The sequence below is a fragment of the Octopus sinensis genome, linkage group LG29, assembly GCF_006345805.1.
Source record: "Octopus sinensis linkage group LG29, ASM634580v1, whole genome shotgun sequence".
Classification (NCBI taxonomy): Eukaryota; Metazoa; Mollusca; class Cephalopoda; order Octopoda; family Octopodidae; genus Octopus; species Octopus sinensis.
Window position 1 is genome coordinate 845350 of NC_043025.1, and position 24373 is coordinate 869722.

The 24373-nt window shown below is 34.4% G+C and overlaps 1 protein-coding gene across 2 annotated transcripts in view; it reads left to right on the plus strand.

Moving 5' to 3' along the window:
• The window catches only part of LOC115225961, a 234338-nt gene that overhangs the window by 44903 nt on the left and 165062 nt on the right, over window positions 1-24373 (plus strand). For both annotated transcript variants that reach the window (XM_036514909.1, XM_036514910.1), the window contains exons 13-15: window positions 1258-1415; window positions 6315-6400; window positions 8363-8546. In XM_036514909.1, the coding sequence (XP_036370802.1) occupies window positions 1258-1415; window positions 6315-6400; window positions 8363-8546 (428 nt within the window). The remainder of the gene's footprint in view (window positions 1-1257; window positions 1416-6314; window positions 6401-8362; window positions 8547-24373) is intronic.

A 24373-nucleotide genomic window follows, 5' to 3' on the forward strand; every position in this document is an offset into this window, starting at 1 on the left:
ATCATCACCATCATAATCATCATCATCATCATTATCATCACCATCATCATCATCATCACCATCATCATCATCACCACCATCATCATCATAATCATCACCATCATAATCATCACCATCATCATAATCATCACCATCATAATCATCATCATCATCATTATCATCACATCATCATCATCACCATCATCATCATAATCATCACCATCATAATCATCATCATCATCATTATCATCACCATCATCATCATCATCATCATCATAATCATCATCATCATCATCATCATTATCATCATATGAAAACTCACAGCTTACTTTTCTGGGTTTGATGGAAAGTGTTACTTGTTTACTGTTTATACTTCAAGAACCCTACGAAGAATTCTTGCGTTCCAAGCAATACTGATTTCTTTTAGGTGTTCTACCTTCACACTTGTACCAATTGTTTTCAGTCATGCTGGTAGTTGAGTGCTAATACTTCCAAATGTACCAATTACTACTGGTATCACCTCTACTCTCTTCATTGTCAACAACCTTCTATTTCTCACTTCAAATAGTCATGGTTGTTTAATTATATTATTATTATTATTATTATTATTATTATTATTATTATTATTAATATTATTATTATTATTATTATTTTAATTATTATTATTATTATCATCATTATTGTTGTTGTTGTTGTATTTGTGTTGTTGTTGCTATTGTTCTTGCTGTTGCTCTTTTTTGAAAAACACTGAAAATATTCAAATTGATATACCAAAAATGAATATTAATTTCCCCTTTCTTAATTAGGAGTATTACTATACATGTCTGTGCCGCTCAAGCAATAAATTGTACAACACTGAAATCTGTCTCTAGTTTTAAAACCAGTTGCTACATAGAATAAACACGACCTTCTTAGCGCCAAAACCGCCCATCTAAACGAGTTTTCTCAGACAGAGCGGCGCAAGATCCCTACCACCAAATTCCCGACACTAAAATGTCCCTAAACTACAATAAAATAGAATCGTTTCAAGTGGCTAGTAATCTTATTTAAAGGTACCTTATTATTCAATATCTAAGCTAAAAGAAAAGAGAACCTTAGTGCTTCCACTTTCTACTAGAAACCATTTCGCAATATTGATGTTATTAACAACACTTAGAAAAATGAATGTCATAGCGTTTATAAACCTGCTCAAATTTTATAATCTTTGTTTCTTGTCAAATCACATAGGAATTTCTCTGTTGATCTGAAACGCATTCAGAGTTCTCTTTATTATTACAGTAACCTCGGAAACAATAACCTTAAGAGGTGTGGATGTCACTTGCCAGCCTTCGTTAAGTATATTAAAGAAGTCTATAACAGAACTGTTGCTGTTTTTGGCACGTGTCAGGAAGGCTCAGGGAAACGAATACCTATACTGGATTATTCGCAATGTCAAAGTAAGTAAAATTCTCGTTTCGTTTTTTCTTTTATTATTAATACTAATAAAATCCGGGTTATTCTCTGAAGCTTGCGATATCATGTCTTATGAAAGGGAAACTATAGATAAAGATATGAGGAATAAACGTTTTACCATTCGCACGCTTTACATTCACATCTTCTCTCCAACGAACTTATAGATTCAACTGTATCACACAAACCATCAACAGCACACACACACACACACACACACACACACACACACACACGGGCGCGCGCGCACACAGACATACACAAACATACATACGCAAACATTCACAACAGCGCACACATGAATGTACGCTCACATGTACACACACATATGCACACAGACATACTCTCTAACCCTCTCTCTCACGTACACTCTCTCTCATAACTACATAAGTATAGAACAAAAACAAGTCATCGAAGCGGTCACGATTGACAACAAAATGTCGCTAACAACCATAACTGGTTGATAGGTTAACCAAACGGTTAATCAAAACTTCATTTAGTTAATTCGTTACCAAATTGTTAACAAAGTGACGAATAATGAAGTGAAATAAAACCAGTACGTGTGTTTTTTATTGGCTTAATGACCCTCCCGAGATAAAAAGAAATGTTCCAGTATTCGATCCCCAGAAGAGGACAACTTGGTTACAAAGCCAAACACACTATCTTCAGTTTGGGTTTCGTGCCCATTCTCATCTGTTGTCATGAATATTGGCTAACGACTGAAAGAGTCTGATCTCAAACAGAAGCGGCCGAAATGGGATTCCTCCGAAAAGACTGGAGTAGCTTTACTCGACACAGTGTGTACCTTGGAGATGAGGGAGTCTCTCCAGATCAGGTCGGTACTTTTCCGTATTGTGCCACTACATTTCCGGTAATGCGGACATGCGATTAGGATGTCACATGACAAAATCGCAAGATCGATTCTTTAAAATGATGCAAAAAAGCAGGGAATGTAGAGGTAGACCAAAAAGAGATGGCTAGAAAATATCCATAGCCTCATTTGGTCATGCTTGAGAATTCAATCAGTATGCGTATTGGCAGTTGCCTCTGATAGTACCCTATGCAGGAGGTACCTGAGGCACCGGATGTCCTCATGACCCTCCCAGGAATAATGAGCGTTGAAGATGGTAGATGGATGGATATACAGAGTGTCGGTATTAAATATAACGATTTTATGTCCCATTATATTAAGGAAAACGTAGTGTATTGGTAAGCAAAGGCGTTAGAGAGCATAAAGTTGTAGCTGAGAAAAAAGCTGATATGGCGGACTGGAAGCCATCTAAATATTCTTTGCTACTCTAGGCACAAGGCATGAAATTTGGTGGGGAGAGGGCCAGTCGATTGGATCGACCCCAGTACGCAACTGCTACCCCGAAAGGATAAAAGCAAAGTCGACCTCTGTGGAATTTGAACACAGAACGTGAAAAAACAGACGAAATACTGCTAAGCTTTGCGCCCGGTGTGTTAACGTTTCTGCCAGCTTGCCGCCTTGAAAGCCATCTAAATATTGGAAGAGAGAAACCTGTATTCATGATAATTCATGACGGTTACCACAATTCAGACACCATCACTGCTGTTCAATGCTCTGGGAACACTGTAAAGTCAGCAAGACGTGACATGGACAGTTGCAGTAGAATCTATAGGATAAAAATCGAATAAGAGAGAAAAGCTGCTTCAGAAGACCAAATACCAAGACAAGAAAGGGCAAAATGCAGGCAAAACATTCAGTAATGTAAATTGTCTGAAAAAGATGGCACACTTCATGAAGGTCAAATAATGTAGACGGTACAAGCAAAGGGTTGGTACACAAGGGTTAAGTGAGAGACAGAAAATGGCTGACGAAAGGAGAAAAGAAGAAAAGTGGTTTTATGCGAAGAAGAGTGAACACGAATGGAAAGTGAGAGAAGAAGGGTGCGGTATGTGTGCGTATAGGGGAGGTAAACTGTTGCAGTTAGTAGGAGCCAAGCAGTAGCGGGAGGAAAAGGGAGGAGGAGGAGGGGGAGAGAAGTGAGTGGTTTAGAGATACAAAGCAAAACATTGGGTGCAAAAGTGAATGTATGAGGGCAGCACTTGTGAGTATGGGTATGTGTGTATGAGTGTGTGTATGTGTTTGAAGAGTGAGTGTGCGGGAATATGTCTGAGTCCTATGTACGAGTGTGTATGCATCTGTATGTGTGTGTCAAATGTAGAATATCCAATGGGACAAAGTTGTGTGTATGTGTGTGTGTGTGTGTGTGTGTGTTTGTCTTTGTGTGTAATAAAGTGTGCAGAGAGTAACTGTGCTACCGAAGTGAGATGTGTAGGTAGAAACTGTGGTCTAGCGTGTGAAGTGTGTATAAAGTGTAAATGTGGGCGGAGGGACAAATAATGTGAGGATGTGGGTTGGTAAGAGTGATGCTGCGGAGGAGAGAGAGGAAGAAAACGAAGTAGAGAGGTAAAGTATATATTTAGCGCTTAGCCAGGAAGACAGTCAATGCTCATGATCATTCAGAAGGCTGCTGTGATTGGTTGGGGGAAAGTAGGAAGATATCCTGAAACCAAAGACCTGCCTTGATTGTTTACAACAGAGAAGAATCCGGCATAAACAGCGAAGGTTCCAAATGACAGACTTAAAATGGAGTCCGATTAAGCACATCACTCGAGAAAATATATGAGTCAGTATGTATATGTATGTACATACGCACATACATACATACATACATACATACATACATACATACATACATACATACGTACATACATACATACATACATATATACATGCATACGTACATACATACATACATAATACATACATACATACGTACGTACGTACGTACGTACATACATACATACTCATGGATGCTAGAAGCCCTTCAGCTTTCTAAATTTTCAGTGAGCCATAATCAAAGCCATAGCTGACCTGATTCCATTGTGGGCCACCATCATGAAATTAAACACAAAGAGTGACTATTATCACTGACAGAATACAATATCGCAAAGGCATATTCCAAGGGGACAACCTCGTTATGATGTTGTTTATACTTTCTGTAAACCTCATGTCATTCATGTTAAGGATATCTCATTGGTTCAAAAGGAAACAGAAATTACAAAATTGAACGCTGTTTCTTTGTGGATGACTTAAAAACTTTATGCAAAGAATATGGATGAGATGAAAAAGAGCTTTGACCAAGTTACAACATTCTCAAAAAATGTGGGGTTGGCGTTTGTTCAGGATAAATGTTATATGGTTGTGAAAAGGGCGAAAAATGTAAACCAGACTCGCAACATCACCATCAATGACCTGACAGTTTCCCCTATATCTGAAGAGGAATGTTACAGATATCTAGGGGTGGATGAAAATATATCTCATAACAGCACCTGTAACAAAACAAGTGCTTTTTTACAGGTACCATTAACTTACAGGTGTCATTAAAGTATAAACAAAGAACATTACAGCTGAATAAATAAAATTTCGACCTCAGAAATCTATGCATTCAATAAAACATTGGCCCACAACGTGTTTGCTGACATTTGGGCTGTTTTATTGGACACTTGATGACATTTGGGTTGTTTTATTGGACACTTGATGAGATCCGAGCTGTTTATGTGAAATCCCGGAAAATACTGACAAGTACACATAATTTCCACATAAACGGTGAAGTAGACCCCCTCTCCTTAAAACGAAAACAAGGTGGCAGGGGCTTAACATCGATGCAAAATGTCTTTGAATGTCGTATCATATCCTTTCGGTAACATCTTATAACCACAAATGTCAAAGTGCATCCTTTGACCAAGTTTGCATAATTCATATGACTTGGAAGGCAGCTCCTTGAGCAACATTCCTTATCTGATAACAGAATACATGCTCAAAGATGTCGCACGACTCTACCGCAACGTATCATTAGATGAACGGATGAGTATCTATGAACAGAAGACTATGCATGGATATGTTGGTAGAAAGTTCCGAGATGATGGCAATATTGATGTTGTTGAAATTCCAATGAAGGAGCCGTAGGTGTAGGATAGAAACTCTCTCCTTCTCTATTGCCAACAAATCTTGAAATAACAGTGAATAATGACATACATACATACATAATACATACATGTATTATTATGGCTGCCCCCTTGTTACCGAGTATGGCCATTGCACGAAGCTTAACTGTTACTGGTGCTGTGATCGAATGTGACTTTTTAGCCCAGCTAAATATCTACAATGTATTTTACAGGATTGGCAACTAAAACCTTTACATACATACATACATACATACATACATACATACATACATACATACATAATACTTACCTACATACATACATACATTCATACATGCATACATACATACATGCATACATACATACTTACATACACACATACATACATACATACATACATACATACATACATACATACATGTGTGTATATTGGAAAAAGCACAATATTAGTGATCATAATTTTTATTGTTTATCCAAATATTGTTTTGCTCACTTCACATATTATGGCCTTCTTCACATACTATATGACATTGCAGCATAACTTAAATGAGATTCTCAGGTTTCATTAGGGAGTTTCCACTGCATCAATGGTTGCAACTTACAAATTTAATCCCTTTATTTGACTTGTTCAACGATTTTCACGTGTTTGTTACATCAGAATACTAAAAGGACAACAAGTGGCTTTCATGCTTCTCTCAGTTGAATTTGTGACATTATTGAAACGTTTCCGAATGAACATGAAAATAGGTTTATAGTCTTTGTTAATAATTTGCTTTATATGTCTAACATGTATTGATTTCAATACTAACACGCATACATTTGTTTTTACATCTGATAGAAAATATTTCTTGTTATTGCTATGCATTGCATTATTTGGTTCATAAATACAGATATTTACTTGTATTCTGTAGATTACTCGTTATTTCAACGGAATTTACAGTGTCAAACAAGTTCAGGAATCATATGCAATGAAGTGACAAGCTGTCCAGGAACAGAGGTAAACTGGAATATTACTTTCTTCCTTTTCGTTAAAATATATCCACAACCGTCACTCGAAAGCCATTAAGTCCACATAGATTGTACTATGCTTTCGCTAGTTTTTTTATGCGCCTGCGTAGACATACATACACCCTGTCGATCTTCTTATTCATGACTCAATGGGACGAGAAGGATGTGACGATTGAAGAGAGAAATAGATGAACATCACTAGGTTGGGACACATTTCACTTGATTAGACTGGGACAAAGTGAAATGAAGTGCCTTGTTCAAGGACGCAACGTTCTACCCTGTCCAGGAATCCCTATTCAAGAAACGAACACACGAACTTAGAGTGACCTTTCTCCGACAAACATGGCTGTCGTTAGAGTAGGATGTATGAATGTATGTGGCCAGAAGTCAACTTGGGATTAAGATTCCTTGTCGAATGACCTCGGGCCACTAACCTTAGAGGGGATAACTGCATGTTGGATGTGGCCCTACCATCTTGCAGAGATTAAAGGGAGCGGATTAAGGAAAAAGTTAAGAAGTAAATGACCGTCTCCTTCGTCTGTTGGCCATAGCAAAAGTGGTTGTTTGATAGACAAGATTATAAAATGTTCGAAACAGATTAAATCTGCCCTCACATCAAGAAGTACAATAAGCTTCACAGAACATAACGGATGGGGGTCATATTATTTCAACAGGAATAGGTGAAAGCTATACGATTAAACGCAGCTAAAACACAAATTAAAATTGCCAGGCATATCTCTGAATACACAGTTGTACATTGGTGAAAGAAACACAAGAGAAACAATAAAAGACACCGGTAATGACACAGATCAATGCTTCACATTAACTGATCTACGAGAATATAGGAGAATAGAGCGTGACATAAGAGCATGGCTGCAATCTGTTGCCTGTTTCATTGTCTGTTCTGATCTCAGACCTTTCTGTTTTCTTGAAGCTGAGTTAGCTTATGTAATGATTCATTCATTTGCAATCACAGACTCCATTGGCTCTTTTGAAGACGCCAGCCTTCGGACACTATCATTGGTTATTTTTTCATGACATCCTCACTCAGTTTGGGAGATCCAATTTTCTTTCTAAAACTTTTCCAACATTGGAAGAAACGAGTTTCAATTTCAAACTAAGGCAATGCAAATCTTATTTCTAACTTCAATGTCTACATTTTCATTGCTTTTATTATTGTTAGGTGTTTGCGATTATTAATTGCGTTTTCGTGATGGATTCTTTTCTTTAAATATTCTTCATTTCTGATATTTTTCGCTTTCAGAATGTCCCTTATTAAGTTAACAAGACCTTGGTTGTTTTCTCTCCAAATTTTATACTAATATACCGTGTTTTCATATAAAATATACTTGCAAAATAAAACGAAGTTTCTCTTGTGTTCGTTTTATGTATTTTCTGTTTTATTTGCTTGGACTGAGGAGTTCAATCTGACAATTATATTTCATTTTCATCTTTGGGTATAGGCATATTAGTTACTCTTGTTGGTGAGTTTTGTACGCATGATTTTCCGTAAATTTTATATGAAAAATTCCTCTTGAGCATTCCTCAGTAAGAAGAAATTTTAGAGAACTGATACATCTTTATTGGGATAATTTGACCTATTTAAGTTTGGTGACGGGTGACAGTGCGATGCGTTTTGCTAAAGACCGTGATCGATGGCCATATCTCCTTGTGATCCGAGAGTTTGGACACTGTAAGCATTAAAACATGATTTTTAAACTAAATAGCAATAACTTTTACGGAATTTTACTTATGCTGTTAACTTTCAACAATTCGGCAACTCTTTTACGGTTTCATTTATTGCTTTTGGTATTTTAAAGCAATGATTAAACTTACTTGCATGGTAAACATCCCCAGTGGTGTTGTTTCTGTTGTTGTTGCTGTAATTAGCAGTAATCGTCCTAATAAATATTGTTGTTGTAGTGTATAATTTTCATATCTATTATTACAGCCTGTATGCCGATTCGCAATATCAATGAACGGTGCTAAACTGAAGACTGAAAGGTCCTGCAGCACATACAGAAAATGTGTTGAAGCTATGAGAAACAATACCCTTACATGCAATAAACGGACGAATGGCACGTCTTGTACTGGTTGTTGCGTCGGACACTTATGTAACAAGAATGATTTCATTGGTAAGTGTTATTTATTGTCTAATATAACACTAACAAGTTTATTACAAATTGATAGTTAATAAGAACATTTTATAGTAATTAATATACGGGAAAATATTTTGATGTGTGTATACTATTTGCAATGCTCTCTCTCCCTCTCTCCCTCTCCCCCGCTCTCTCTCTCTCTAACACACACACACACTCACAGATCACAGATGGAATCAAACACCACGACATGAAGGAAAAGAATAAAAGAGAGCACTTTTGGCGAGTGATCAAAATATTGGTTTGAAAGCTGAATGCCTGGAACATAATTTCGGCGATAAACTCGCACGCAGTCGCAGTAGTTCGGAATGACGCTGGAAAACTGAAGTGGACAGAGGAGAAGCTAAAGGAGTTGGACAGGAAGTCAAGAAAGGTCCTAACGATGTATGGAACCAATCATCCATGTGCAGGCATTGATAGCCGATACACGAAGAGAGCGACAGGAAGAAAGGGAATGATAAGTGTGTATATATATATATATATATATATATATATGTAGGTCCCGGGTTGATTCGGGGTTAACCACAGTAAATAAGGTACTCAATACATAGCAGAGTAAAATTAATTTATTATATAGAAGGAGCTTCTACAGGACTAGAACTGTTTCATTCAAGAGAAATCTTCAGGAAGCTAGTTAACAAGAATTGTATTGGCATTTATACATTTAGGCAGGTTTAAAGGGGTGTTGGTGGGGGACTTTTTTGGGGGTAGGCATAGCGCAAAAAATCATACTTGGGGGAGTGGTCAAGGAGTCAGTGTAAAATTAGATAGGAGAATAAATAAAAAATAAAAACTAAAAAAAAATAAAAAATAAAAATAAAAAATAGAAAATAAAAAAAATATAAAAAAATAAAAAATAAAAAATAATAAAAATAAAAAATAAAAAAAATATCATATATATATATATATCTATATATATATATATATATATATAAAGGGGGGAATAGAGTTTTAGGTAATAAGGAGATTCTCACTTATACCTCTACACATACACACATATATACACTCACACATACATATACATATCTACACATACACATATATATGTATACATACACACACTCACTTGCATACACGTATACACACATGTATATATACACACACGACCACACATACATATACACACAGAAAAATATATATATACACATACACACACATACTCACATACACGCATACACACACAAATCCATACACACACATGCACACACAGCACACAAGTCCCTATATACACATATATACACATACACACATATATATACACCCACACATACACATACATACACATATATATACATACATACACATACATATACACATATATATACATACACATATATATATATATACACATATATATACATATGTGTACCCATGCATACCTACACATACACACATATATATATACATATACAAATACAGACCCATTCCCTAATTTTAATTTTATTATCTTCGTTTATTACTTTTGTTATCTTTGGCCGCTTGGTCACAAACATCTTGGCTATGACAGCCAGACCATTTATCCGTCTACTGAAAACAATTACTCATTCACTCACGCACACTCTTTAGCACGTACACTCACTCATTCGTACACTCATACGCATACACGCACGCACGCGTTATATTCATACATACATACATCTACATACATTCACGTATATACACATACGTACGCGTACCTACAAATTCATGTCTACACTCTTAGAAGGCTAGTCTATACATATACACCAATAAATATAAATACACACACATACATGTACACCTACATACAAATACATACATGTACATATATATATATGTATATATATATATATATATATATACGCGTACCTACAGATTCATGTCTACACTCTTAGAAGGCTAGTCTATACATATACACCCATAAATAAATACACACACATACATACATGTACACCTACATACAATACATACATGTACACATATACATACATATAATTATATATATATATATATTATATCTATATATATATATATACATATATATATTCATACTAACATGCATACTCAAAAAATAAGTAAATAGTAAATATATATACGCGCAGTTATTCATACATGCATACTCAAAAATAAATATTAAGTATATGTACGTGCAGTTACCTATTATATAGACGGATACATACATATAATAAACTTACACACATAGATATATAGATATATATATATATATATATATATATATTATATACATACATATAACACACACATATATATAAATATATACATACACACATACACCTACATATACACATACACACATACATACATATATATATATATATATATATATATATATATATATATATATATACACACACACATACACATACATATACATACACATACATACAATATTACACATACTTACACATGTACATATAAATACACACATAGATAACTCTACGTACCTACACATACATAAACACACGAGCGTACGCGCATATGTACATATACATATACCCATGCACACGCATATATATACATACATACATACACATACACACATGTATACACACCCACTCACATACACATATATATACATACACATATATATACACATATATATTATATATATATGTATACATATAATATATTATATACACCATATATACATACACACACACATACACACACATATATAACATGTGCAAACATACATACATTCTCATACAAGCACACACACTTACATTTACATATATACACACACTTACACACATATATATACATACACACATACATATACACATACATATGCATACACACAAATATACATATATACATACATACATCTATACATATTACACACACACACACACACACACGCACATACATATATATATATATATATATATATATATATATATATATATACACACATATATATTTTTTTACATACATACACGCACACACACACATAATACATGCGTATAATCCTACTATACCCATACATTTCTATACATATATACGATACACATCTACAAGCGTGCACATACAATATGTGAAAGGTCTTAGGAAAAGGTAATCGGGGGTGCTAGGGGAACGGTGGATTGGGGGGGTTTGTGGGTGGGGTGTCATCAATCTGGTTGCCGGGTAGGTCTATAGTTCTTGTAGTTCGCATACTTCTTATGCATACAATTTGGGGAGTGTTCTGAGATTTTGTTAAGGAGAGGGCCTTGGCGAACAAGATCTCTAGGCTCTCCGATATGCAGAGGTCACAGCAGGTATGGCCTCCTGTGTACGAGCGCGCCTTCTGTAGTAGTTTCCACTTGGTCTTGAAGGGATGAAATTCCTTTTAAGGTACCAGATGTGGGCGTCGAGGGTAGTTTGGTTGGATTTATCCTGTCGCCGGAACGAGTGTGTGTGTGCGTACCAAGGGTCTTAAAGCTGTTTGACGTCATTCCTATGTAGGATTTTCTTTTATCGTCAGGGCCTGATCTTACCTCGCATGTATATACTAGGTCCCTCTGTAGGCATTTGTTGTTGAGGGGGCAGGTAGTTTTATCAGGGCAGTTGCAATTGCTATCGGACGTTGGATGGGCCTCGGAAAAAGTAGGTATGTTAAGTTTTTTCACATTGTTGTTGGCTAGGTTCCTGGCTAGATTGGGCGTGGTAGAGTAGGAGAGTCTAATAGTGTTCTTATTTAGGATAGTGTAGTACTTATGTTGGGTGGGGAAGTGTTTCTGTAGGAGAGTGAATATATATATATATAATAATTATTATTTGAGTGAATAAAATCCAAACTTACAAGGGAAAAATTAAATTTAGAAATACTAAATCAAATTTCACACATTATAAGATATATATAAAAAATAAAAATAAAAAAAACACTTTTTATCAATTCAAAATGAACAATTAAATTACACCATCTAGAAAATTACATATAATAGAAATATAAAAATTAAATAACAATTAAATGTCAATGCTTAAGTAAATTGCAAATAATAATAATAATAAAAACGTATATAATAGGTAGATAAGAATAATATATATATATATATAGTATTTTAAGTGTATATGTGATTATGAATGTATATTTTTATCTATGTATGTGGGTTTTATGTGCATCTATGACGTGTGTCTCATTTATAAACGCAGCGATTATTTTCTATATCAATCCATAGGCTGGACCAAATCCTTCGTATTTCGTTTGATTTTTAAAAAGTTCAACGAATATAAAATCCCCGCTGAGAACATATCAAGAGCCGTGAGTAGATATCTGCCCTCTCTCTCTCTTTCTCCGTACACAGACGCGCGTGCGCGCACACATATGCACTGAACATGCGCACTCCTGCATACACATACACACTCTCACGCACACACACACACACACATGCATATTTTATAGAAGAAATGTGAAACGTCAACTAAATAGTGAGGTTTCATGAAATTCAGACATTCAACTCCATTTACTGATAGTAAACTATTACATAAAACTTTCTTTTTTAACTTACTGAATTTTTGCTGGTCAATAAAAAGACTGTTCTATCCACTATTTTGTCTTTATATATTCCGTCTTATAATTTCCGATTCTGACAGTAAATAAAATCCTACTCAAATATTCACTAATCTTGTGTTTACACACACACAGACACAGACACACACAAACACACACACACACACACACACACACATACACACACACACATAAGAACATATGTAATCACACACTTCCTTTTGGTAATATTTTTCTTCTCAACATTTTCGTTTTCCTTTCTGAAAAAGAGATATGCTCGGAACATTAAAAACCCTCTCATTTCCCCCACTTTACCGAGTGTCAAGCTAATATATTTATACATAATTATATTCTCAAACGCAGGATAATGCTAATAGTATAGCATGAACAGGATAAAGTATTCACCTGTTGCCGAAAACTCTGTCGGCGGCCAGATTACGCGTCTTATAAAGCTAGATGTATATAGCCTAACTTTGCAGAAGTATTTGTCGTTCGCGCAGTTTAGCTTAATGGTAAAGCACTTGAAGCGTAATCACAGGGGTGTGAGGTGTAGTCACATAGCTGGCTGACGACAGATTTATCTGCAAATTATGGATATTTCATGCGGTTCACGTTATATCATTAGCATTATCCTGCGTTTCAGAATAAAATTATTTCTTTATTTTTCAATACATCTCAACGCTTTTAAATCAAGCTTTGTTTCTTGAATTTAATGTATATATATATATATATATATACACATCCGGCTTTTTCAGATTGAGCATGACCTTTCAACCGTGACGGGAACATTTAGAGTTGAAGACTGTGGGTAAGCAAATGCTTCTAACACATTTATTCAAATTTATTTGCTTTTGTTCCAAACATTCGATTTTATCGCATGTATTATACGTCACAATAATCAACAGTGTTGTACTTGTGACCCAGAATATATTAATTCATACATTCAATGAAATGTTTAAGTGTTTTATCCATGTTTTATTATACAAAGGACAAACAAACCCATATAAAGATACAGAGAGAACTGTATATATATATATATATATATATATATATATATATATATATATATATATATATATATATATATATATATATAAATACGCATTGAGTCGAAACAGGGCCAGCTGAAGAAGGGAATTTTCCTTGTATTGTTTGTCCTGTTTTTCGTTGTTGGAAAAAGTCCGTTTCCTTGTTTGATTTTGTTTTCGTTTCTCGTTGTGTTCTACGTTTATTTGTGGTATCCTGTACTCATATATATATGTATATATACGTATAGATGTAGGTATGTACATATATGTATGTATGTATGCATATGTTTTATTTATTAAATTGCTGTATATATATGTATATATATATACATACATATACATCACACATATATATATACACACATATATATACACACATATATATGGGTGTGTATATATAATTTGTGGTGGCTATCGGCAATTTGAAACCAACAAGGAAATAATTCACAGTCACTAAGTGTGAAAAGAGTGCAGTGAGCACCAGCATTATTAGAAATATTAGTCATAGACTCCTGAGCCACAAAAAGACATATGGTCTGTTTGCATTGACAGTGGGGAGAACATTCCCCACGGTAAGCCAGATGGATTAGATTAGCATGGTAATCTCTTATAGGAAGTTAATACTCATCAGCAATGCTCACTCAGTATCATTGAGAATGCCATAGGAATTAGGGACTGATTTCACAAAATGGCAATGTGAAGATTATAAAATATTGAAGGTAGCTAACACACATTTTAAAACCAACCAGGTAATATATATATATATATATATATATATATATATATATATATATATATATATGAAGTGTATTTAAAGATTTATACAGGGAGCGAAGACCTTCATGTGCATTGGACGAATATATTCTTAGGACCAACTTTTAGTCACCCGCTTGTAGTTCGAGCCTCCTTCACTAATTCCGTTCTCAACCATACTGAATGCGGTTATTTTAGCTATGATGATTCAATCCTAAGCTATGTTTGAATATACTGATAGAAAGCGATGTGAAAGACAGTGGTGATGGTGGTGGAGGTGAACGTGATGAAAAGTATTGATGGTGATGGCGTCAGAAGTCTGGATGGCGTGTGTATTGCAGATATGGTGGCGATGGTGGTGGTACTGTTGTTTATCATGAAGCTTTGCAATAAGTTCCGAGTCGACAAATTATATCATTGCTTTGATGAAAATTGTTCATTGCTTGAGAAATATTCATGTTTCATGAAACTTAATATGTACTCAATGCATGGTGTCATTGTTGGACCCAAGGATTAACAGGGCAGCTTTTAAACGAATGTATATATATATATTATATATATATATATGTATATATATATATATATATATATAATTACATTATATAAAAGGGCTTAGTAAAATAAATTACTTTGCCGCATACTGAACTCATTAGAAATAGCAGCTAAAAAACTTTTTTAAAGCTATTTCTAATACTTAAAGAAAATCTCTCTCATATATAGTGTTTGCTTAATTCAACTCACAAAAGTTTGGGGGTAAGGACATCGAAAAATCAAATGCTAAGGTATTTGAGAACGTACGTTTCAAGATTAGTCAAAAACAACACTTCTATCATCAGCTCAGAAATTCCTTGGTTTGGATTTGGAAACACTGAAAATAAGAACATACCCTTTCGAAGATCTGCTCGTAACTAACAGTATCAACAAATTCAAATAAGCAAGCGAAGAATCTCTGTTCTCCCCTTTCCACCAGCGTGGGTTAAAAACATCAAACACTATGCTTATTTCGGTAAAATCCGAAGCATTAATCAGAGGGAGATTAATTATAATTTCAACAACAATTGAGGGCAAAATTAATTAATTATTAATCAATTTCACCAAGTGTTCAGTATGCAAAGGGACCATTCAAGGCGAATTCAAATTATTACATTATATAAAAGGGCTTAGTAAAATAAATTACTTTGCCGCATACTGAACTCATTAGAAATAGCAGCTAAAAAACTTTTTTAAAGCTATTTCTAATACTTAAAGAAAATCTCTCTCATATATAGTGTTTGCTTAATTCAACTCACAAAAGTTTGGGGGTAAGGACATCGAAAAATCAAATGCTAAGGTTATTTGAGAACGTACGTTTCAAGATTAGTCAAAAACAACACTTCTATCATCAGCTCAGAAATTCCTTGGTTTGGATTGGAAACACTGAAAATAAGAACATACCCTTTCGAAGATCTGCTCGTAACTAACAGTATCAACAAATTCAAATAAGCAAGCGAAGAATCTCTGTTCTCCCCTTTCCACCAGCGTGGGTTAAAAACATCAAACACTATGCTTATTTCGGTAAAATCCGAAGCATTAATCAGAGGGAGATTAATTATAATTTCAACAATTGAGGGCAAAATTAATTAATTATTAATCAATTTCACCAAGTGTTCAGTATGCAAAGGGACCATTCAAGGCGAATTCAAATTATTACATTATATAAAAGGGCTGAGTAAAATAAATTACTTTGCCGCATACTGAACTCATTAGAAATAGCAGCTAAAAAACTTTTTTAAAGCTATTTCTAATACTTAAAGAAAATCTCTCTCATATATAGTGTTTGCTTAATTCAACTCACAAAAGTTTGGGGGTAAGGACATCGAAAAATCAAATGCTAAGGTTATTTGAGAACGTACGTTTCAAGATTAGTCAAAAACAACACTTCTATCATCAGCTCAGAAATTCCTTGGTTTGGATTTGGAAACACTGAAAATAAGAACATACCCTTTCGAAGATCTGCTCGTAACTAACAGTATCAACAAATGCAAATAAGCAAGCGAAGAATCTCTGTTCTCCCCTTTCCACCAGCGTGGGTTAAAAACATCAAACACTATGCTTATTTCGGTAAAATCCGAAGCATTAATCAGAGGGAGATTAATTATAATTTCAACAATTGAGGGCAAAATTAATTAATTATTAATCAATTTCACCAAGTGTTCAGTATGCAAAGGGACCATTCAAGGCGAATTCAAATTATTACATTATATAAAAGGGCTTAGTAAAATAAATTACTTTGCCGCATACTGAACTCATTAGAAATAGCAGCTAAAAAACTTTTTTAAAGCTATTTCTAATACTTAAAGAAAATCTCTCTCATATATAGTGTTTGCTTAATTCAACTCACAAAAGTTTGGGGGTAAGGACATCGAAAAATCAAATGCTAAGGTTATTTGAGAACGTACGTTTCAAGATTAGTCAAAAACAACACTTCTATCATCAGCTCAGAAATTCCTTGGTTTGGATTTGGAAACACTGAAAATAAGAACATACCCTTTCGAAGATCTGCTCGTAACTAACAGTATCAACAAATTCAAATAAGCAAGCGAAGAATCTCTGTTCTTGATTAATTAATTTTGCCCTCAATTGTTGAAATTATAATTAATCTCCCTCTGATTAATGCTTCGGATTTTACCGAAATAAGCATAGTGTTTGATGTTTTTAACCCACGCTGGTGGAAAGGGGAGAACAGAGATTCTTCGCTTGCTTATTTGAATTTGTTGATACTGTTAGTTACGAGCAGATCTTCGAAAGGGTATGTTCTTATTTTCAGTGTTTCCAAATCCAAACCAAGGAATTTCTGAGCTGATGATAGAAGTGTTGTTTTTGACTAATCTTGAAACGTACGTTCTCAAATAACCTTAGCATTTGATTTTTCGATGTCCTTACCCCCAAACTTTTGTGAGTTGAATTAAGCAAACACTATATATGAGAGAGATTTTCTTTAAGTATTAGAATAGCTTTAAAAAAGTTTTTTAGCTGCTATTTCTAATGAGTTCAGTATGCGGCAAAGTAATTTATTTTACTAAGCCCTTTTATATAATGTAATAATTTGAATTCGCCTTGAATGGTCCCTTTGCATACTGAACACTTGGTGAAATTGATTAATAATTAATTAATTTTGCCCTCAATTGTTGAAATTATAATTAATCTCCCTCTGATTAATGCTTCGGATTTTACCGAAATAAGCATAGTGTTTGATGTTTTTAACCCACGCTGGTGGAAAGGGGAGAACAGAGATTCTTCGCTTGCTTATTTGCATTTGTTGATACTGTTAGTTACGAGCAGATCTTCGAAAGGGTATGTTCTTATTTTCAGTGTTTCCAAATCCAAACCAAGGAATTTCTGAGCTGATGATAGAAGTGTTGTTTTTGACTAATCTTGAAACGTACGTTCTCAAATAACCTTAGCATTTGATTTTTCGATGTCCTTACCCCCAAACTTTTGTGAGTTGAATTAAGCAAACACTATATATGAGAGAGATTTTCTTAAGTATTAGAAATAGCTTTAAAAAAGTTTTTTAGCTGCTATTTCTAATGAGTTCAGTATGCGGCAAAGTAATTTATTTTACTCAGCCCTTTTATATAATGTAATAATTTGAATTCGCCTTGAATGGTCCCTTTGCATACTGAACACTTGGTGAAATTGATAATAATTAATTAATTTTGCCCTCAATTGTTGAAATTATAATTAATCTCCCTCTGATTAATGCTTCGGATTTTACCGAAATAAGCATAGTGTTTGATGTTTTTAACCCACGCTGGTGGAAAGGGGAGAACAGAGATTCTTCGCTTGCTTATTTGAATTGTTGATACTGTTAGTTACGAGCAGATCTTCGAAAGGGTATGTTCTTATTTTCAGTGTTTCCAAATCCAAACCAAGGAATTTCTGAGCTGATGATAGAAGTGTTGTTTTTGACTAATCTTGAAACGTACGTTCTCAAATAACCTTAGCATTTGATTTTTCGATGTCCTTACCCCCAAACTTTTGTGAGTTGAATTAAGCAAACACTATATATGAGAGAGATTTTCTTTAAGTATTAGAAATAGCTTTAAATAAGTTTTTTAGCTGCTATTTCTAATGAGTTCAGTATGCGGCAAAGTAATTTATTTTACTAAGCCCTTTTATATAATGTAATAATTTGAATTCGCCTTGAATGGTCCCTTTGCATACTGAACACTTGGTGAAATTGATTAATAATTAATTAATTTTGCCCTCAATTGTTGAAATTATAATTAATCTCCCTCTGATTAATGCTTCGGATTTTACCGAAATAAGCATAGTGTTGATGTTTTTAACCCACGCTGGTGGAAAGGGGGGAGAACAGAGATTCTTCGCTTGCTTATTTGAATTTGTTGATACTGTTAGTTACGAGCAGATCTTCGAAAGGGTATGTTCTTATTTTCAGTGTTTCCAAATCCAAACCAAGGAATTTCTGAGCTGATGATAGAAGTGTTGTTTTTGACTAATCTTGAAACGTACGTTCTCAAATAACCTTAGCATTTGATTTTTCGATGTCCTTACCCCCAAACTTTTGTGAGTTGAATTAAGCAAACACTATATATGAGAGAGATTTTCTTTAAGTATTAGAAATAGCTTTAAAAAAGTTTTTTAGCTGCTATTTCTAATGAGTTCAGTATGCGGCAAAGTAATTTATTTTACTAAGCCCTTTTATATAATGTAATAATTTGAATTCGCCTTGAATGGTCCCTTTGCATACTGAACACTTGGTGAAATTGATTAATAATTAATTAATTTTGCCCTCAATTGTTGAAATTATAATTAATCTCCCTCTGATTAATGCTTCGGATTTTACCGAAATAAGCATAGTGTTTGATGTTTTTAACCCACGCTGGTGGAAAGGGGAGAACAGAGATTCTTCGCTTGCTTATTTGCATTTGTTGATACTGTTAGTTACGAGCAGATCTTCGAAAGGGTATGTTCTTATTTTCAGTGTTTCCAAATCCAAACCAAGGAATTTCTGAGCTGATGATAGAAGTGTTGTTTTTGACTAATCTTGAAACGTACGTTCTCAAATAACCTTAGCATTTGATTTTTCGATGTCCTTACCCCCAAACTTTTGTGAGTTGAATTAAGCAAACACTATATATGAGAGAGATTTTCTTTAAGTATTAGAAATAGCTTTAAAAAAGTTTTTTAGCTGCTATTTCTAATGAGTTCAGTATGCGGCAAAGTAATTTATTTTACTAAGCCCTTTTATATAATGTAATAATTTGAATTCGCCTTGAATGGTCCCTTTGCATACTGAACACTTGGTGAAATTGATTAATAATTAATTAATTTTGCCCTCAATTGTTGAAATTATATATATATATATATATATATATATATATATCAATGTATGTATATTTCTAGCTAGCTAGCTAGCTACATACATACATACATACCGACATACATGTATGTATTTATTTTTTATTTCAGCTCAAACAGAAATAAAATATTTGCTATTTACTGTACAGTATTTAGCGAAATGACTGAAAGTCAACTGCGGCACAATATCTCCGAAACTTTGAACAAATCCCAGGCATTTCTTAACTTAGGAGTTAAGAAAAGCCACATGAAATTTCTTGATGAAAGTAAGTATCGTGTTTCTTATTAATTTTATCATCATTACCGTCATAATTAGCTTCATCAATCACCAACCTCTTCGTCGTTGTCGTCATCAACCACAGTAGATGATACAAAGCACACAGACTCTCTCCCCCTCTCTCTCTCTCACACACAGCTATTTATTTACATTTTCTCAACGCTTGGATAATTTTAAAAAAAAGCATTTTATTTTGCGCTTTTCCGTTTCTTGTCCCTACGGAACTGTTTGTCTTTGCTCAGTTTCTTTTTAATTATACCAATTAACCGAGGGCAAAAATGTTTTCTTCTAATTTTGTATAGAAGTAGAAGATGCAGACTCTAATGGGCAGAAAAATTCAAACAATTCCAGTAATTGCTTTAATTCAAACAGGAAAACTATTTAGTGCTGCAAATAATTTTCCTCAGCGAAAATTCATTTCGTACGAAGTGATCAAGTTAATTTTACATTAGGATCGATAGATACACACACAGCTCATACGATTTAAACAGTGTCTAAGGGATATAAGAGAGGAACAAATCATATCCCATTGCCGGAAAAGGATATATTTTCACTTCGTTTCCATTCATTTCATTTTACCATCGCCAAATCAATATAACATCTACCCATTTCTAGCGTACATTAGGTTTTGCGCTTCCGGTCAGTATGTCTAAAGAGTGATCAATATATTGACGAAATTCAACACTAGAGGCCGCGAAACAGACTAGCATTCTGAGTAGTCATATCCCGTAACCAGTTATATATTGCTCGAGAAAATATAAAATATATATATATATATACATATGCACACACCTCTATTTCTATTTTATTTATTGTTTTTTAAGAATATATAAGAAAATATATATATAAGAATATATATATATATATAATCTACAGAATATCAAGTAGTTATGCAGTTTCAATCGGCTAAATTTAATTGAACAATACAAAAATTACATCAATTTAAATGCAATGCCATCTTCAGCTGCATAAATAATGAATTAGAATTTTAATAAGTAGGACACTTTAATGTAATTTTTCTCAAATATTTGAACAGAGCAAGAATATGGAGAAAATCATATTGTCGCCATTTTAGTTAAGAATAGACTACACTTCCAAGAATTGCATGGAGCCTGGTTGGGGTGGGGGTCCTTGTGTTGTAAGGGATTGTAATTCATTTCTAAATCATTTATCTCTTTACAAACTACTAAATGAAAAACTAGAAATCTGTCTATTTTGAATAAATATATATGCTCTCCGTATATGTTTGCAACACTTCATGTATCATTGTCCACAAATCAGCCAGCAGGTGGTCCAAACAATTTATTTCCAACATTAACTGCTGCTGCTGCTACTACCACTACTACTACTACTACTACTGACTTCTTTCATGTCCATATTTTGCTTCTTTTTCAGTGGTTTGTGATGAAAGCACAACATCAACTAACAATCGACCTTTCTCTTGGCCAATGACAAAAATAGGAACTACTGCGGAGATCCCGTGTCATGGAAATGTAGCCACCAGGCATTGGTTCGTTTGTATTGATTTATTTCTACTCAAAATTTGAAGCTTTCAGCGTCATCCTATTGTGAGAGAATGTTACTTGGTAGAGCAGATAACAGCTTTATAGATTAACAAGATAGAATTAAACGTCCATCGGTTGCAATCTCTTGTCCCAGCATTTTTACATTTTATACATTATTTGATATAATTTAGCCTTGTCCTAACTATCTAGGTTTGCTTTGTCGCCAATATTATACAAAGCTTTCATTTCATTCGTTTTTATGTTCTGAGTTCAAATTCCGCCAAGGTCGACTTTGCCTTTAATTTTTTCGGTTCGATGAAATAAATACCAATTGAGCACTGGGGTTGGTGTAAACGACTTATCCCTTCCCCTGAAATTGCTGGCCTTGTGCCAAAATTTGAAACCAATATTAGACAAGGCTTTATGGTAGAGAGCTAGCGGAACCGTTACCATGCCGGACAAAATGCTTAGCAGCATTTCTTCTGACTTTACATTCTGAGATCAAATGCCACCAGGGTCGACTTTGTCTTTTACCCTTACGGGATCGATAAAATAAGTACCACTGGGGTCTATGTAATCGAACTACCCCCGCCCAAAATAGCAGCCAAAATTTGAAATCTGCATTATTCAAAGATTTAAAGATTCTTGTAAGTTCCAGAATTTCACAAAATAATTGTAGCAAAGAAAGCACATACCTAGATACAGCCAATAGAATCTATCAGTGATTCTGTTGGTTTCAGGCTAATACTATTTATTCAATTTTATGATTACTGTAGAGCTATATATCTTGCTAGTACATGATGGTCATCCTGGGATTTCACTCATCACAGACTATGTAACACGGTCTCTCTTCTCTCATTTCTACCACGTCATTCCACAGGTTAAGCATCTAAATTGTTCCTCCCAGAGGCTGAGCTTTATTAGTTTTAAGACAAGACCAACTGGTGGAATCACTCAAATCTGTGCATATGTAGGAAAATATACATAAATCCATTGCTGCCGCTGTTGCTACTGATGTCTATGGTGGCGAATATTAGCACTAATTCCCCCATTCAACTTGAACTAACAACTTGGCTCCTTAATTCTGCATCACCTACACCGTTCCAACTAATCTTGTATTGAATAATCATAAAAACAAGAAATTATTGTAATTAAAAACAGATGCAGGAATATTGTTTTTATATCTGAACTCTAGTTAGAAAATATTTGACATTAGTTTTGAGGATAGGGGTCAGGAGTAAATAATAGATTTCTCCCCCAAATGCAAGACACCATTTATCCTTCTGTCACTAAATTATGAGTTCAAATCACGACCAGTTCGAAGGTTTCTTATATTCCTCTGAGACTGATGAAATTCTCCTCAGAATGAATAAACTCGACTGACAATATTTAACATTTATTTTTTCAGTTCTTCCAGAACGATGGGGCATCCAGAAATGCATCAAGTCAAAACCTGTTATCACAAAGTGTTCACCGTTTACTGGTATCTGGCAAGAACCAGACATGTCTCAATGTTACAATGCAGAACAGAGCAAAGGCATTGATGATGGTGAGCGAGCAAATTATTTTTAAATGACTTTTACAGTAGTAGAAGTAGCAGGATGAGAAAAGTAATTTTTGTGAGTGACTTTCTGTCTGTTTAAATACGACCACTCTGGTGGGGGTGGGGGTGGGGTGAGTGTGTATGTGTATGTCTTTCTATGTCTGTTCCATTATGACTGTCCTGTGTGTGTGTGTGTGTTTGTAATTACAATGATTTTTCAAAGGTAATGCAACCTATTCTCCCGTTTGAGTCCTCCAGGAATGTGTCCATCTCGTTCAACGGCAAATCATTTGACTCATTTATGGAAACGTTTTGAAAGAATTTATTACTTTGGAGAGTTGAGTTCATTATTGTAATATCGTTAAAAGCACGTTTTCGTAAACATTCTGCAGACAGGCTGAGTAGAGAGAGAAGCAGAAAAACAACAGGGATATTACTGGTACATACCTCTTTGCATTACATTACGTTGGAGCGGTGGTTGTAGAATCTTCAATATTCAATGACATACCCTACATATCTGTTTGTCATAGAATATAAGCAATTTACTTCTCTCAAATGTTATTATGGCACTGTCAAATTGAATAGATTTTCATATGCATTTAGTGATGTGATGATTTCAATTTCTCATTAGACCATTATGAAAACTTATCACTATTAATCCTTAAATTAGGCGGTAAGCTGGCAGAATCGTTAGCAGAGCGGGAGAAATGCTTTGCAGTACTTCGTCTGTCTTTACGTTCTGAGTTCAAATTCCGCCAAGATTGACTTTGCTTTTCATAATTTCTGTGTCGATAAAATAAGCGCAAGTTGAGCTCTGGGTCAATGTAATCAACTTAACCCCTACAACCCAAATCTGCTGGTCACG